The sequence below is a fragment of the Trachemys scripta genome, chromosome 11 (assembly GCF_013100865.1).
Source record: "Trachemys scripta elegans isolate TJP31775 chromosome 11, CAS_Tse_1.0, whole genome shotgun sequence".
Classification (NCBI taxonomy): domain Eukaryota; kingdom Metazoa; phylum Chordata; order Testudines; family Emydidae; genus Trachemys; species Trachemys scripta.
In genome coordinates this window covers 8,319,145-8,337,385 of record NC_048308.1, presented here as the reverse complement: position 1 = coordinate 8,337,385, position 18,241 = coordinate 8,319,145, and the positions used below count along the sequence as shown (strand labels likewise).

The 18,241-nt window shown below is 48.4% G+C and overlaps 2 protein-coding genes across 4 annotated transcripts in view; both read left to right on the top strand.

The window, feature by feature from the left end:
• Nucleotides 1-18,241, top strand: part of LOC117885056 (myosin-M heavy chain-like) — an 89,942-nt gene that overhangs the window by 9,169 nt on the left and 62,532 nt on the right. The gene's annotated exons all lie outside the window — the stretch shown is intronic.
• LOC117885058 (60S ribosomal protein L9) lies at nucleotides 14,404-15,127 on the top strand. The gene has a single exon (XM_034786156.1). The coding sequence runs from the start codon at nucleotides 14,412-14,414 to the stop codon at nucleotides 14,988-14,990; it is 579 nt and encodes a 192-aa protein (XP_034642047.1). The 5' UTR covers nucleotides 14,404-14,411; the 3' UTR covers nucleotides 14,991-15,127.

Here is an 18,241-nt window from a genome sequence, read left to right as displayed (position 1 = left end):
GAGTACAAATACTTTTCCAACAGAAAACAAGCAAGCAAATATTTTACACACACTACTTGAATCACTAATTACGTCTGGTGGTTAATCAGGGTGTGGGAAGAACACAGCAGCGGCGGATTTGTCCTCAAACTGTACATCTCTAGACAGAAATTTTCACAGGCACCAAGTACGTGTGCTGTACAAAGACCAGCACCTGCAAAGCAAGGTGTAGCCCAGTGAAGAGTGCCCTGGCTTATTCCCTCTGCTTCTGCAAATGGAGGGGACTGAGATCTGGCAGACTTGGGGAACAGGGAGTGGAGTAGAACCTAGACTCTGTAGCATCATCTCCTTCCCTCCTCCTAGGAGCCTGCAGAAATCCCTCCACTTGAGCTCTGAATGAAGCAAAGTGACTCCACAGAGCGTGAGGGAGGCTGGAGCCATGGACCATCCATTTTCTGCAGCATCATTCTCTGCTCAACTCCCAGATTAGACAGTGCTACTCTGGCTCCAAGGAAAGAGGCCACAGAATGGTGCAGAGTGGCTGAGCTTTCCTTACAGACACCCCCATGATTCTTTGGCTTTTCCCTACCAATCTGCAACACTGGGAGGCCTCACCCCCAGCTCACCCACCTGAGGGGACTCTATCAGGTGAGAATTGTTAGGCTCTGTTCCAGCAGATTATCCTTCCTAAATCCCTCTGTCACTCAGAGCTCTGCTGCATACAGATCTCCTGCTATTTCCCTGTTCCATCAACTCAAGGAGAAAGCATCAGCCTTCTGATGCAGAGTTCAAACCTCCTGCACACAAGTGCAGGGTGCTGCCTGCGACAAGGAGATTTTTCCATTGCTAGGGCACTGCTTGTAATTAGCAATGCTATTAGCAGATAGTTGTCAATATCATAGTACCATTGGGGCCATGTTTGTCTTTGCCCCAGGAAACAATCTGAACGCTTGGCATGTCAAGATACCAAAAAAAAAAAAAAAAAAAAAAAAGTAATGTATCTCCACTGTTGTAGTTTTAACCTTAATTGGCATGGCCACAAATTGAATAATAATAATATAATATAATGAGATATTCCTATCTCCTAGAACTGGAAGGGACCCTGAAAGGTCATCAAGTCCAGCCCCCTGCCTTCACTAGCAGGGCCAAGTACTGATTTTTGCCCCAGATCCCTGTGTCCCCCTCAAGGATCAAACTCACAACCCTGGGTTTAACAGGCCAATGCTCAAACCACTGAGCTATCCCTTGATTGTAAACAAATCTGGAAGATAGCCTTTAGCTTTCCATACTGCTCCAGGAGATCCACAGTGGAATCTTTATTGCTCATTTTGCATGAATCTGTCCTGGTTATACCCACAATCCTGTTCAGTTGTACACTGCTAGAGTGCGGTCAAGGATTTGTGGGTCTTTTTTGATAGAGCAGTACTAGTCATAGAAGCTGTGTACTAGAACGCAGCATTGCTTGTGGAAGCCGTTTAAGGCTGGACCATATTTTTGGAAATAGTTGCTTTATGCTCTGAGGAATCAGATGCCCTCACAGCTTACTTTATGTCTGAAAGATTAGAAAAGTGTCTTTAGGCAGACTGATGCATGTAAGCAAAAATACAGGGAGGCAGGGATGCTGGAACAATTTGTATAGTGAGGGTGCTGAGAGCCACTGAACCAAACTGTAAACCCCGTATATAATGGAAACCACTTCAAGCCAGGGGGTGCAGCAGCTCCCCCAGAACTCCTACTTCAATTCCAGGCGTGTCAGCCAAGATGGTGACTGTCACACCCCCCCCCCCCCAAAGAAAAGTTAACATCCAGCACCCGACCTTTTGTCTAGGGTTGGTAAAACACAGAGTCCTTCAGGATGACTTTCTAAAGCCAACTTCATCTTTGCTAGAGTTCCACTGAGCCATATTCAGAAGTATGAGTAGCAGCTTGAGGGTACTCCAAGTTTATACAGGTGTAACAGCAATGGCTCACCAGTAGCCAATGGAGTCCCTCCAGATTTACGGCAGTGTAACAAAGCAGAAGGTAGCTCTTGATTTTATGACGGTTATAAGGGAGGAATTTAGGTCCCCGGAGTTCATTTGGGTGTTCCTGGGAAGAGAAGAGCCCAGGGAAGGCTTGTTTAGCAATCAGCTCCTTATTACACTCCTTGGGATGGGATGGGGGAGGGAAAGCTCTTACTCAAGACAGTTTAGTAAGGAGGATGAAGTCCACTATGAGCACATGCAGGGTTGTGAACAAGGATGCCAAGTGGCAGGTGCTAGAGAAAGCTTGTGTATTAAGAGGGTCTCTTTGGCAGGACAGCAGGAAGGGGGCAGGAAGGTTTCAGCACCTCTGTATAGATGTCTGGGCAAAACACAGGCTATTTCCTTGGGGCTGGGGAGAGGGGAAGAGAGGGACACTTAAAGCCTTAGAGCAAGACATCAACCAGGGCTGGTTTTAACTGGTGAGGGACAGGTAGGACTCTTGTGAGGAAGCTGCTCTCAAAGTTACTGATTATTTACCTGTCTGAGACGAGGCCGTATTGCGTAAAAGAAAATAAAGACACCCTAACCCTCATTATACCCACAGCAGCCTGCACAGGTAAATAATCCCACACCTTTGTGTTGTTACCATCTGCCAATTTGTTTCCAGAGCTTTCAGTGGGAGAATCCTGCTCACTCAGCATTGTCAAACAGTCTCCTCATTGTCTGCCATGAGTTTGGCCTCTCAGATGCAGTTGGCCAGGTTCAATCTTACTCTTAGGAAGTCATTTGGACACCTGGATATCAAAGCTGCCTATGTAACACCTCTCCTAGAGGATGGGAGAGCAGCGTACAGCATTAGGGCTTGTCTTCAGTGCAGCACCCATTGCTAGTTAGCACCTAGCTAGCCTAGTGCGAGTGAGTACTTTCATCAGCACCCCTCCCCCTGGGCCAGCTAGCTCAAGTTTAAAGCACCACATAACTCCAGCTGGAGATTGCATGCGGCTAGCAGTCAGGTTAGGGGAAACACTCCCATAAACACAGTAGCAAAGACAAGCGCTATCAAATAATAACTCACTGTAGCACTTTCATCTGTAGATCCCAAAATGCTGCAGAAAGGAGGACAAAGTATATACAAAATAACACAATGCTGTACACAGTACCTGCTCTGAGCACACACACACAGAACATATTGCTAAACTTACCCCCTTCCTAGGATGCAGATTTATCAGCTACTAAAACAACAATCACACCCAGTTGGCTATTTCTAGAGCATCCCACAACCCTGCCCTCATATTTGTTCTTCATAGTCTCCAAGCCCTTCTGATTCTCTCGTTGCTGCTAAGTGAATACACCTGCTTGTATAAGTGAGCAGCAGTTTACCTTGCACCTTCATGTGGAGTTCAAGTAGCTGGTAAAGGGGTTTCACAGCAGACTCCTGCCTCTCTCTGCAGGGACACAATCTGCTGCCCTGTGATATCTGCACACAGGGGTTAGCTCTTGGTGTGCTGGAGGATGGGCCTAGCTGGTACCACGACTCAGAGACCTCCTGGTCTATGATCAGAGGGACTGGGTAAACCCCACAGGGCTCAGCCAGAGCATGGGGCTGCCTGCCCTGCACGTCCCCTGTTGTGTGCTCCAGGCAGTAAGGGCAGCCTTCCCTCCTGCTTCTCTTGCTGTCCTCAAGTGGGTCCTGCAGGAGGATGCATCCCACCCATCTCTCAACCCTGGCCCTCCAGTCACTGGACCCCTGTCCCCCGAGCCTCCCTGGCTACCCCTGTCATGCCACCTGAGCCTGTGCCACAACCATGCCCACCTCAGAACCATGCCCTCAGAACATCTGTACGCGCTGTGTTTCATATCATCCACTTCTTCATCCTCGCGTCCCGCCCCGACACCAAGTGGTAGGACCTGTGACCACCTGAGGAGGGCAAGGAACCCCAGTGGGCCAGCCTGTACTCCACTCTGGTTCCAAGGCTGGCTGTGGATATTAGCTGGTGGCTCCTGCGCAGAGCCGTGAGTACAGGTGTGTACCTAGTGCAGTTCACGAACCCTTGCAAACACCAGGTTGCAGCCCCTCTTCCCGCTTCTCTAGAACCTCTTACTGAGGGTCTGGCTGTACATCTCCCTGCACCTCCTGATTTATGCACACCCCATTCATGGCCCACAAAGTCACAGGACCTCCTCGTCAACCTCCTCTTGGCGCTGGTCAAGATGGCCGTCTATCACTCCAGGAGGAAGAAGCTGGAACGGGGGATGGATGTGTGTGTGCTCTGCAGCTGTGGGCCTCTTTCTGGTCCCTTGTCCACTCACGTCTCCAGGCAAAGTTCCTTATGGCAGTGTCCGCTTACTTCTTAGATGCCTCTGAGGAGGCATAGATGCTGTCTGGGGTTCTCTGCTCAGTGTCCCTCTTGGGTTCCCTCATTTTTAATCTTTGACTTCACTCCCAATCCTCTTTTCTCTTTTGTTGTCCCAAGTATTCACTTGTGTCCTGGACTTAGTGGGTCCATTAGTTGAGGGAGTGGGCCTTTTGTTATGGGTGGGCCTAGACCTGCCTGTCCCCGTACTTGCAAATAGTACGAAGGGGTCAAAGTTCCAAGTGCATCGCCCCCATAATGGGTTAGAGTATCAAAAGAGCTCAGCTGCCATCAAAACAGGGCCCAGGTTTCCAAAGCCCCAAACACACTGAGCTGTTTTGAAAATCCTGGCCTCTTATTTTGGTGTTGAAATAGGAGCAGAGCTTTTCTGAAAATGTGGCCCCAGTTGTGGGTGCTGAGCCTTTTGAGAATCTGGCTCATGGAGCTATTTGGTGGAGGATCTCAAAGTGCTTTCCAGAGGTATTATTAGACCTTGTTCCATCAAGAGAAACTGAGGCACAGTGAAGTCAAGTAACTGCCAAATGCTACAGAGCACGACGGGGGCAGAACCAGAACCCATGTCTGCTGACTCCCGGTCTTAGGCTCTATTTCCTCTCATATGTAATTATGCAGTAAAAATAACATAGATAATCTTCATTAGATTATCTACATATGAAAACATATACATGGTGTTATAAATTATGCTAATGTGTAAAAATTCCCAGTAACAAAGTACATCCATGCACTGGCGTTTGCCACATACAAAATTTAACAGCTGTCTAATTCCATTGACGTCAGTAGGAGTGCCACAGATGGAAGAAGTGCAGAATGTGTAATAAGAGATGCACAGGGCGGATTAGAGAGAATTGAGTACAGAGAATGGCTTGAACCTAAATTCATCCTTAAAATAGAAGACCTCTTATTTTACCCATGTGCAATTTACAGATGTCCAGCAACTCTGACCTACGTAAAAACAGCCAGTTATAACCTGAAAGTTGAGAAAAGGATGGGTCCTAAAAGACTGTGGGCACTTAAAGGGCTGGTGTCACCACAGTATTGGAGCATGTCAGACTCTTTAACATGTCTTCCCCACAGCCCTGGGAGTTAGGGCTATGCTACTATCTCCATTTTATAGATGGGAAACTGAGGCACAGAGAAACTTGCCCAAGGTCATATGGAAATCTGTAGTAGAGCAGGGATTTGAACCCACATCTCCCCAGTCCTAGGCTAGTCACATAATCACTGGACTGGATTGTCCTTCCACTTGTTGATGGGGCGGGGGAGATGCATGCCTACCTGGCTTTTTGTGGGGAGGGTTGGGCAATATAATCACCCAGGGGAGGTGGGACTCCCCAGCACTGCCACATTCTCGCTTTGCAACACATCGTACTCCCTCTGAAGTCTCTGGCCAGACTTGCTTCGATTTCCCGGAGGGCTGGATCAGACCCTATATTACTATAGTAAGACACAGCACCTCCCAGTGCCTCCGTTTACCCCTTTGTAAGCAACACTGGAAATCCTCCTTGAAGCTGCCACGGGGTGGGGATTACAGGCTAGGGGGCCCACCCCCAACTAGACAACTGCAGGGAGGGGAGGGGGTCTTCATGGGTTCTGGTGGCTCAGCTGCATCCTTCTTGAGGCCAGTTAGTCCCATTAAGATCATGTAAAATCACCCAGGGTGCACATGCATTTCCCGCCTCTCCCACTGCTGAGGCGGCTCCCAGTCTTCACAGTACTGGCCCAGGCAGGAACATGGAGCTGGTGGCAGCTCAAGGTTGGGGTGGGGACGAGAGGTGAGCGCCCAGGTCCTGCCTGCTGATATGGCTCCAGGTGGAGGCATCTGAAATAGAAAACTTGCCCTTCACCTCCCAGAGCCATTTGTTTGTATCAGGCCTTCTACACACACCCACACCCCCGCCCTCAGTGCCGTGGTGGGCCCTGGAGGCCACGCTGCATCCTCCCTGCAGTTTAATGGTGGAAGGAGGCAGCTCCTCCATCTCACTTGCCCCCCGTCTTATCTGCAATGCTGTCCTGCCCTCTCTCCCTCTCCCCGTCTGCTGTACCCCTCGCCTTCAGCCCAGGCCTCTACATTCCTCTCACCAGAAGCGACTTGTGGGGAGGCATGTGGGGTCATGTGACCCTCCCACCCCCCGATTTTTGCCTTCCATTTAGCACAGAGGTTTTCAAACTGTGAGGCGCACCCCCCTAGTTTGAAAACCATCGCCTCCTGCCAGGAACTGGCGGATCAGAAGCTGGGTGGAGCCGTCCGGCCCAGTCGGGGCCCTGGCTCTCCGTGCTGTGGGAGCTGGAGCACTGCCTGGCTGCTCAAGCCAGGCCACCTCTGCACAGCTGGGCACTCCCCGGGCAGGGCAGGCAGCACTGCTCCGAGCTGCACCCCGATGCGCTCTTGCCTTTCCCCTGAAGGAGCGCAGTGCCGGCTGGCGATGCCCCCGCAGCTGGCCCCTGCCCGCCGAGCCCAGCTGCCATGAGATGCTCCCTGAGGTGCTCGCTCGCCGCTGCCCTGGCGCTCCAGGCTCTGCTGCTGTTCCTCAGCCCAGAGGCGACACGTAGGGCAGTCACGTGCCCCGCTTTAAATTGTGCCCCCCCCCCACCATCAAGAGTTACGCGTCATCTCTGCCTCTCACCTCCTCCCTGTGCCTGTGTTCGCTCATTAATCATCTCCCCAGGTACCCGTCCTGCGGCTACGCTCTCATCCCATGCCGGCGTGGCTGATTAGCTGGACACGGGGCCACCCGCAGTGAAGAAGGATGTGCTGTCTGTGCTTGACACAGCACTTCCTCTATCTGATTGGAGGGCACCTCTGAGCCCAGCCGAGCTGCTTCAGAGCGCGGTGTTGGCACCTCAGAGGAAGGCCTGGCACGGAGGCAGGTGTTTCTGAGTAATGACTGTTCCTGAAAGAGGTGCCCAAGTCCAGCCCTACTGTGAGTCAGGTATCACACCTAAACAGCCAGACCCATGCGAGGTTACTCTCCAGGAGCGTCTGTGGGCAGCAGTGGAGACTAACCCTTACCCACCCATTGTGTTTTTGGCAGGCGCTGGTCTTTTCGTGGCCTGTTCCCTTGCGGGTGTGTAGCAGGGTCTGGGGGCAGGTGCGTTTGTAGGAGCAGAGCAGAGAGCACGCTGACGGGGTGGGTGTGTAGCACAGAGGGGAAGGTGAGTGTACAGCAGAGGTGGGTGAGAGGTGCGTTGTAGGGTTTATAGCAGAGAGGGAAGCTGGCAGAGGTTCCGCAGCCCCAAAGAACTGGTGATGGCAAGAGCGTGTGCTTTGCTCAGAAAGGGCAAATGGATTCCACAAGTGCTCCGGGGTGACCGGCGGAGGGGCCCTGCATATAAATGCCGGGAGCTTTTGAGACTGGCACAGGGAGCACAAAAGCAGCAGGCCAGCGGCACCATTGCGTGTGACAAAGAGTCAGGAAGAAAAAGCCTCACTCCTAAATAGATTTTTCCCCTCTTTGTTGTGGCTGCGGCTATTCGTTGCCATGGCACCACAATTATTAGAAGGGGCCAATGGGTTTAACTGCCCTGGCTTCAGTGGAGTTATGCCAGGGTTGAATTTGGCCCATAGATTTTAATTACCATCCACTAAGGACAAGATCCGATGGGACTGCACTGATTTTATTTTCTCTTCATTTATTACAGTGCTCTGGGTGCAGACTAACTTTTCCGGCTCAATGTTTATTATTGATTCACTTTGCCTTGCAACAGGAAGAGCGAGCGCCATGATAAACAGACTGCGGGGGCGGCAGGTGTCAGTGCAGCTGGCGTCCTACGCCGGCACGTTGGGTCTGATTCTCCTCTCGCTCACGCTAGGGTGACTTCATTGACTTCGGCAGTTATTTACACCCGGGGAAGTGAGAGGAGAATCCCGGCCCAGTGTGCAGCAGCTGCTTACGGAAGCCTCCCACTGTTATCCTTAGTCGCCTTGCAGCAGCAGCAATACACGCTGCCTTTCCTCCCTCTCCATTATCCCTGGGCGCAAAGCTGTGAAGAGTGCAGGCAAGACAGAGGCTCATGCGGCCAGGATTCCAGCAGCTCCTGAACCAGATGTGGAGCCTTAGCAATAAAAGGAACCAGAGGGTTTGGTGAGTATCCCATCTGTCGTGGGATATTTGCCATGCAGCCTTCAGTTCCTGCGTGTTGCTTTGGGCCGTTATACAGGGCAACAGGCCAGCTGTCAGGTCTGGATCTGCACACCCACAAGGCCTGGGCATGCTCCGATCTGGAGGCTTTGGCCCCACCTCTAATTCATACACTTACTTGGATCCAGGGGCCTCCTTCACCTTCTTACATCTGCAGCAGGAATTCTATTGGCCCATGGGACTGGCTTTTAGCCAGCTGAGTGGGGTGGCCACTTGATGATCGTACTTGCCTTGTCCCCTGCCCAGCCCCAGGCTTGGTTTGCTAGAGCATAGGTGGCTAGGAAAGCAATTTATTTTCAGTTGTTACCTTAAGCCAGCTCTGAGCCGGATCAGCCATGACCCTTGGCCTAGCCCTTTTAATTACAGGCATGGGAGCTAAGGAGACTAAGAAAGATGAGATGGAGCATCCCAGCAGAACTGCAGGGCAGTTCTGCACAAGGACCATTAATGAAACGTCTTTGTTGCTGTGTCGTGCTCTGTTGTGGGTCCATAAAACTCAAGAGAATCTGTTGCTATGTTTCTGTGCCACTCACACGGATCAGGTGCTGGTGTCATACCAGTTTACAGTGGCTGTTGGTGCATCACTGTTAAATCAATGGGCTCTCCATCAGCAGAGCCATGGGCCTCTCTGCTTCTCTTGCCAGTCATATGCCAAACTAGGACGCCTCAGCAGCGGGGGAGAGAGAGAGATGACAACCATAAACCCTTCTGACAGACAAAGGGTCACCTTTACTCCAGGTGCAAAAGGGTAACACTCCATTGAAATCAATATCAGTGTCCATTTGCCTCAGTAGAGAATTTGGCCCCAAAAGCGCATGCTCTGTTGGTAATGGTAATGCAGGAACTCTTCTAAGAGCCAGGACGCCCAATAAAAGGCTTGCAGGGCAGAGAATTGCACTGTAGCGCTAGCAGCAATGTGCAGAGCACATTTCATCATGAAGAATCACAGAATGGATCATTCCCCCAGCGCCGAAAAGCGGCTGCCTCCGTGGAATAGGAACAGGCACCAGCAGAGAACTGGAGATGATAGAGCTGAGTTCTCATTATTTGGGACTGCAAATAATCCCCCCTCACATTCTCCCCCATTTCCTTCTTTCAAATAGGCCCTAGACTGCAAAGAGGCCTTTCGTATCTTTCACCAATACCATTTCATAGGCCCCCTCCTCTTGAAGGCCAAGGAAGATTGGATGGAAGACCAACCGACTGAATTGGAGACCATCAATGCTGTCCCTTTAGGGTCCAGAGAGGTCGCTGTTTCATGACCCAGCACATTCTACTCCATCCGCTCCACTCCTGCATATCAAGGCAGAGCTTTCATAGCCCCTGGGCCAGCCCTTTCATCGTATGACGCATGGGTTACTTTCGTAACCGACGTGGGTTCCTTCTAACTAATGTGATTACAGCAGAATGTAGTTTGTGGGGAAATGGAGGAGGTTACAGCCCTCTTGCTGAGCAGAAGTGTTTCCATGGTTGCCTGTCCTCATCATTGCAGGGCTTGCTGTCTTAGGAACCCAGCCAGGAGAAACCAGGGAGTGCAGGTCACTGAACCTCTCTGGGTCTCTCAATCAGTTGCTATAAAATGGGGATAACAGGGCTTTCCCACCCTTGTGAGGTGCCTTGAGATTCTTGAATGAACATTGCTGTAGTATGCAAAATAGCACGGTGGGAGGGGGGGGTCCCAGCTGGGTCTAACTGCTTTGTTAGGGAGGGAAGTGATGAATTGTAATAAGGGAGAGCATTGCTACATTACTCCTCTCTCTTAGAGGGCTCTGGAGAGCTGTGATGTTGCTCCAGCTGGGCCAGTGGCAGACTCTGGCTGTGAAAACCCTTTTTCGCTTCCTTGAACTCTGACTGCGAGTGGCCCTTTTGTTTGTTTGGGATTTGGGCTCTGGAAGCTTTGGGGTTCAACCCAGACCAATAAGGGGCTGCGTCACTGCCTGCCCTGCAACTCTCAATGCCTTAAATGCTGTGCTGCTGAGCATCACAGCCCTGACACCAATGGCCACCATGCAAACATGCAGGTGACACCTGGCTTCCACTGCCCAGTTATTCTTTGCAGAGGTCGCCCAACACCCCACCATCCTGAATTTCCCCCAAACTGCCTGCCCTGTAGTGTCCAGCCCTCTCACTGAACACTTACAGAAGTTATTAAGGTCCCTCCGCCTTTAAAGAGACAGTACCCACCAGCTTACTACCTTCACTGGGGTTAACAAACCCTCTGTTTTAATCAAAGCACTGAATTGGTTTATAGTAAAAGTCAAACAAGTTTATTAAACAAGAAGTCGTAGGTATAAGTAATACCAAGTATAAGGAATAAAGAGAGAAGGGGTTGCAAGCAAAGAAAAGTAAGACTAAAACCTGATTTAACAAATTAGAGTCTCTTGTTCAAAGGAGTATTTCTCACCAAGTCTCTTTTCCAGCATGGCTGACCAGACTCTCTGCCTTCACAGATCCTAAAGTGCTCGGTTCCTTTGTCTCCTCAAGTGAAGAAAGCCAAAATGGTTTTTTCTCTCCTTATGTCTTTCTAAGTTCATTGCTCCTACTTCAAGAGGCAGGAAGGCTTCCTGGGGTACTGTCTCCATCCCCCATCGAGATAGTTAAGTGATCACCTTTCCCCACTTGCTCTCCTGACGGCTTTGTTTACCTGGCATGTTTGTCTTTGGGCACGCGTTGCGTAATTTACATTGGAGACACACGCAAGCAGGGGGAACCACGTTCCTTTGTCTGGAACAGGCCTTACTTATGCACTGCTTGCCAAATACATTTTAAGAATATATTTCTAGCATGTATCTATGAAGTCCTTTGTACAGACATCACACACGAATATTAATGCTCGGTGAGTTTTCCAGTGATATATTACATGCCACCTTTTGGGTACATACCGTGACAACAGTGTGCCAGGCAGCATTGGGGTGCTCTTACACTCACAACAGCCCTCTGGTCCTACATTCGTGGGCTATTCCTCATTTGCTTGGCTCTACCCAGGCTCAAATTCCCATTTTTTCGGTACATTTTATTACTTTGCTGAAAGCTGTTGCTGAATACATCCGAGTGATCACTGCAAGCTTACTTGGCTGGTTATCTCTGAAAAAAAGACTCATTTCTAAATGGTGAGACATGAGAAGTGACGAGTCCATTGCAACCGTCTGGCTAGCAAAGGTGCCGGCACTTCATACCTCATTGACTGGGAAATCTTTCTTTGACACCAGGGTTGTGAACAAAGAGACAGGGAGGAGACCGAATCTACAGGGTTTGCAGGGAGAAACATGCAGGAGTAAATCACAGCAGCCTGTACGACTCTCAGAGCTCCAAATGACTGAGGATTAGGGAGGGGCTGATCCAGAGCCTACTGAAATCAGTGGAAAGACTCGGGTTCACTTCAGTGGGGTTTGTATCACGTCCTGAAAGAAACAGCTGCAGCCACCTGTGCGGTGATAAAGGAAACCAAACAAAGACAAGAAAAAGGAGAAATACTAGCAAAGCCCTTAAAATGGATTGAGTTTCTGAGCATGGAGGGAGGCGGGGACGCGGGGGATTAATCCCAAAGGCAGCTCAGATCGAACCTACTCATTTGAATCTCAGGTCTTTGAAGAAGATAAAAGATTTGCAGTTGAGGTTTATGCAGCGGAGATAATGCTGGAATTCAGACACTATAATCAGTTCTATATCAAAACCCAGCATCTTGAATTATACCTTTCGGGTAGCCTAATATTTCCATCCCACAAGATCCTGCCTTATAAGACGTGTCAGTTCAGCAAACTTGTTCTGCACAGGTTCCTTCTGAACATTAGATAAACACCCACAGCTACTTTGTAACGAAGCGGTTTGTTGCTGAGTCCCCTTGCCTGGAGCTAGGGCAGCCCATACCAGCGCTGTCACATCCCAGCCTGGATACAGTGAACCATTCCTGTTTGACACAGCCCTTAAGCACGTGCTTAAAGCTAAGCACATCTGCCTACATGCTGTGCTGAATTGGTGCCTCTGTGCTGAAGGCCAAACTGTGCCCGTCCTCCCTTGGTGCAGCACAGCTCCCGTTGACACCCACTGAATTTGTGCACACCGATCGGGGGACGGGTGTGTGTGGCAGTTTAAGGCTGGTGAAGGAATATACCCGGCTTGACAGACAGCCTTAAAGACTGAAGGCCTCTAACCACAAAACGCAGACAGGATGAGCAGTGGTAACAGAATTTTCCCCTCAATGCCGTGCCAGTGGGCCTGATTCACCGTTCCAGATTTACTCCATGGCTTCATTAGCGTTACTCCTGATTTACACCAGTGCAAAAACATTGATGACGTCATAGCTACTAGATAGTCATATAATTTGCATTCTCCTAGCAAAAGCCCTTCCCAAACATTAGCTTCTCCTCCCTTTACCCCTCAGAGGTCAGGAAGTGTGATTATCCCCACCAGAGAAGCAGGCAGAGGGGAAAGTTTGCCAAAGGCCACCGAAGGAGTCAGTGGCAGAGCTGAGATTAGATCTCAGGAGTTCTTGACTTGCACTTTTGTGCTGCAAACTCCTTAGCAAAAGGCTGTTTGACCTGTCACAGCCGCCTGTCCCCTCCCCCCAGCCAGCCGGAGCAGGAGAGGATGGAAGCAGTAGTTGCTTCCTTTTGTTAATAAACTGTCTAGTCAATTGCTTGACCACTCTGGTTCATTATGAAATATATTCAAGAGACCAACTAAGTCAATAATACATAGTATTATACTGTACACAGTACATACATAGTACAGGAAAGGGGTTCTCTATCAGTGATACTCAGATCTCAGTGGTTCAGGAGCCAAATTAGCAATCAGCATTACTCCACAAAGCCACAGGAGTCTGAATTCAATGTTTCATGACTGTAGTACTATATAGTCATATGTAAACGGTATGACGGGAAATAGTTTTCATATATATATTTATTATTCTCACTGCAAAATGACTGGCCAAGTATTATTAATTTATCAACTACAATTGGTTAATAACATAGTCAAAGCCTCCTCATTGGTTAATAACTTAGATTGGTTAGTAATTAAATCACACAGTGTTTTAATGTGCTGCAAAGAGCCGCAGGAGAAACATGAAAAAGCCTCTTGTGGCTCGTGAGTCTAAGTATCACTGGTCTATATGGTAGTTGTCTCTGGGAACCCATCTCCTGCAGCGTTGTTACATTCGCCTTACACAGAAGGTGAGCTCCCCAAAGTTATGCCCCTAAAGCCATCTTTTTAAACCCTCATCTGAAACTAGGTTTAGCCAATCAGCTTTCTACCTTGTTTTTCTGGTACCATGGGGTACCTCTTATTTCTTGGTTCTGCATTTCAGGTACCAAAGGGCATGAAGACACCACCTAGGTTGGTACTAGGGTAGAACGATCATACATGTTGTCCTCTTCCTATGGGCCGTTCCAGTACGGGCCCTTTCTGTTGCTATGATAAAGCACTCATCTGTCCTGATCTTGACAGCTTCCCTATTTGCTCAAACTTACTTCAGTGAATGCAGGGGGTTATGGGATACTTAGCATAAGTGAGCAGGGTTATATAAAAATCATAGGCCAATGTAGGCTATATAACTGCTATAATATTTGTGCTTAATGCAGACTAATATATCTATTGTGGGGATAATACATATTATTAATATGATATGTATGTATGCTAGCCAGCATATATTAGTCAGCATTTTTCTGTGATGGGAGCCTGTACCTGTCCCTTCCTCACAATCCTAGCAGGGGAGCAGCGATCTCAGAGGTGCAATGGGCCAGCAAGCTCCATCCGTTCACATTCAAGAAGGGCTGCAAGATTTCCTGGTAGCATGTGGGAGCACCAGATTTATTTCTAGCAAATCCCCCCTCTCTCCTGGCACTGATGAGCTGGGGTTGGTGGTGTGTTGGTGGGGGGGAGGGTTTGGAGCCAGCCAGCGTGGGGCTGACCGCCCTCAAACCTCCTGTGATAATCTATAGCAAGAGGAGACAGCGAGAATGAAGACCATTCTCAGCAACCAGACTGTTGACATCCCGGAGAAAGTCGACATTTCTCTGAAGGGCCGGGCAGTTATTGTGAAAGGTCCCAGAGGAACTTTGCGACGGGATTTTAACCACATCAATGTAGAGCTCTCCCTCTTGGGAAAGAAGCACAAGAAGCTACGGGTTGACAAATGGTGGGGTAACAGAAAGGAGCTGGCAACAGTTCGTACAATTTGCAGTCATGTTCAAAACATGATCAAGGGTGTCACATTGGGCTTTCGTTACAAAATGAGGTCTGTGTATGCTCACTTCCCCATCAACGTAGTTATTCAGGAAAATGGCTCACTTGTGGAAATCCGTAACTTCCTGGGAGAGAAATATATCCGCAGGGTGCGCATGAGACCAGGTGTTGCCTGTGCAGTATCTCAAGCCCAGAAGGATGAGTTGATTCTTGAAGGGAATGACATTGAATTGGTATCCAACTCAGCTGCCTTGATCCAGCAGGCCACCACAGTCAAGAATAAGGATATCAGAAAATTCTTGGATGGTATCTATGTTTCCGAGAAGGGAACAGTACAGCAGGCTGATGAATAAAACTATAATAGTTGTCTAGATTCCGAAACAAACCACGAGCTGCAAATTACTACTTGCTGCAAATTACTACTTACTGTATCAAGTACCAAATGGGAAGTCTAGTGTAAAAACTGAACACGATGATGTGTTTTAAAAAATAAAAAATAAAAGAGGAGACAGATGATGCCCTTCCCTGAGGCACGGTTGCTCCCACTGGATCTCTGCACAACAGCACAGGGCAGAGTCAAGACAGAGGCTTCTTCGACAAAAAGACTGAGATTAGATTCTGCTTTTGCTAAACCGTCTGAGTCGGAACCTAAGGGCCAGATCCTCAATGGGAGTTAGACACCAAAGTACCTTTGAGGGTCTGAGCTTAAATGCTACTGCTGAGAGCAAAGCAAGCTCCTGCCTTGACTTCATTTGTGCGGATGGCACTTCTGAGTATCAGTAACGACGAGGTCATTAACAATATGCCTTGGGATCAGGCAGTGTAATCTGGCAATCGTGACATTTACTAAATTATACTTCACTGTAAACCTCCAAAATGAACTCGCGAGGCGGTGGCCTGTGCTTTCATAAAATACCAGTGGAACTGCAGCGTTCCAGCTGCATCTTTTGTAGCTATCCCATCATTTAAGAACTGCCAGACTGGATCAGAACAATGGTCCAGTGCCCGGTCACTGATAGTGGCCAGAACCAGATGCTGCAGAGAAAGGGGTAAGAACCCCACAGGAGGCAAATGTGGGAGAATTTGCCTCTAACCTAGCTCTCATCCTGCTCTCTTGTAGTTAGAGATTGGCTCAAGCCCCAAAACTCAAGGTTTAATATCCCATCTGAAGTGTCTCTCGTTATTAATGGTGATAACTCTGGCTGCTCTTGACAGCCATATAACTATCCAGTCCCTTTTTGAATCTTGACTGGAAACTGCCCTTAACACAAGCCCCACTGGGGTCACTCGGTCTGAAAGTTGCCTCGATTTTCAGTCACCTCAGAAATGTCAGTTTGGCTCACCACCTCCCGGGAGCTGGGCTGCAGTATTGCCATGGGTTGTGGAAACAGAAGATGGAAATGCTTCATAAAACACAGATGAGGCATCGGCTGCCCTACATAGCTGAGTGATGTAAGTATCACACAGCTGCCCACTGGTGTGTCTGAGTTCCTTTATTATAATGATTTTTAACCCCACAGCCTCAGTGATTACTATCCAGTTACTGCTCTTGGTCACTGATGCCTTGGAGGCAGAGGCAGTTATTGGATCAGAGGATAAAGTGAATCAGTAGCCGCCTCTCTTCACTTTGCTTCGCAAAGGGCCAGAGCTGTTATTTAAAACTTAAAATATTGCTTATGGCACACAAGTTCAATAGACAAATCTAACATGTGTGGACACCAGGTACGTCATGTCACAAAAATGTTGGGGTATACAAAGCTGTCTCAGCATGTAGAACATTATACATGATCATATTATATCCTGCAAAGTCAGGGGGTGGGGGGAGTGGAAAACATAAAGATCTATGAAAAGTCAGATGTAAACCAAGGTCTGGCGGGGGTGGTAACTATCCCCCTTGCCCCACAGCAAAACAGGCCCGTGGCAGACATGGTCAATATGTTCCTGAGCTGGCTGAGATAAAGGAGGTGAAGTGTAAATATTATTGGCTTCTCGTGTTTAGCTTGTTGACTCCATTGCACAATTGACTTTAGGGCTCAGAGTTCTTTATCTAATTAAAGCAGCCGTGGCAATTACTGAGTTTAAAATCAAAACAGTTGGGCCAGATCTTCAGCTTGGCATAGGTACACAGACTTCAGTGAAGCTAAGCAGATTCACACCAACTGAGGTTCTGGCCCAGTTATGTTCAGGTCCTTCTCATCCTTTGTCTTTCAAGTTCTTGTTACCAAGCCCAGGAGCCACTTTTATTTCTTTAACTTAAGCGGCTATTTTGCTAAGAGAGTTAGCCATTTACGGGTCTGATTATCCTCTGACTTAGCAGTATCTATATAGCTATAAGATTGGTTTCATTCATCTATTTCCAATTTAGGAATCGTAAAACCAACCAGTGGCTTTTTCAAACGTTCTAAAGCCAGGCTTTGGTGCAGAATTTGCTAGAGTGTATTTCAGAGCTTCGCAATCCCCCCGAGAATCCTTTCAGGGTGGCCTGGATAAAATCACCACCTCAGTTCTGTACTTCAAGAAGGGCTCGGCTTTAATTTTTAAAACACTGGAGCAAGTGATTGATGAAGCGCTATTTTTGGAAAGGAGCAGAACAAGAGGAAATTGACTTACTCCTCTCATGACCTAGCTCAAATGCCCCTTGAGGCAAATTGCCTGCGTCAGTATATCTTGTCGATCCTTTTCTAACAGACCCTTTCAGCCTGGCTTGCCTTTGAAGCAGGTTCAAAAAAGGCTGCTCTGTGTGAAATCAGGATTGGATCTGAAAATAAAGTTAAAGTTTGGAGGCAAGCTGGGGGAAGGGGGAATCCTGCTCCTTAGTCAGGTCATTGAACTGACGCCCACCCGGTTTGTGTAATGTTGCCTGATCTATTAACTGGGTATTCTTTAGGGTTTCCAATTTAACATGCCATGATCTGGCGGGGTTCAGCTGCCTCTCGATCAGCCACAAAATTATTAGAATTGTTATTAGGATGAGGATCTTGGTGTATACGGGAGAGGCACTCCTGGAAAAACCCTTTGAATCTGTAATATTGTCATTAGCTCAGTTAGCAATGTCACAAACACTACAAATCAGCAAAGTAGACTGAGATCACACAAAACAACCAGCATTATATGCATACTCACATCATCCTTTACAGGGACCCAAACCCGTGAGACAGGGGATCAACAAGTAGTACCTATTTCTGGTACGCCAGGAATTGCCCAACAGCATAAGACTACGTCATTCCCTTTATACCTACAGCTGGGCTGCCAGGCATATTCATGAGGGTGTATGGCCCTCTATCCATACTTAAATTTCCTTGCCCTAACAATGTTGGGGTGTCCTTCTCTAATAGGCTCCCTACCATCTTATCTCATCTACATTAGCAGATACATCAACTGTTTTTTTGCGGTTGAACGTCCGCTGGGGTTCCTATCCTAAAATATCCAAAACTAGCATAAGCTGGCATTTTGCGGTTACCTATCAGCTGTTTAGCCTTGCTTATTTATTACACCATTCTGTCTTGTGACATCTTGTGATAGTGGGTCACTCCTGGTCAACTGCTCGTGCTAAGTTCTTTAGGCCTTAGGCCTCAGATAGTTTGGCTAAGGGCTAAGCTACCCT

Coding starts and splice junctions, on each gene's coding strand:
- LOC117885058 (XM_034786156.1), top strand. CDS start 14,412: ATGAAGACCATTCTCAGCAACCAGACTGTTGACATCCCGGAGAAAGTC.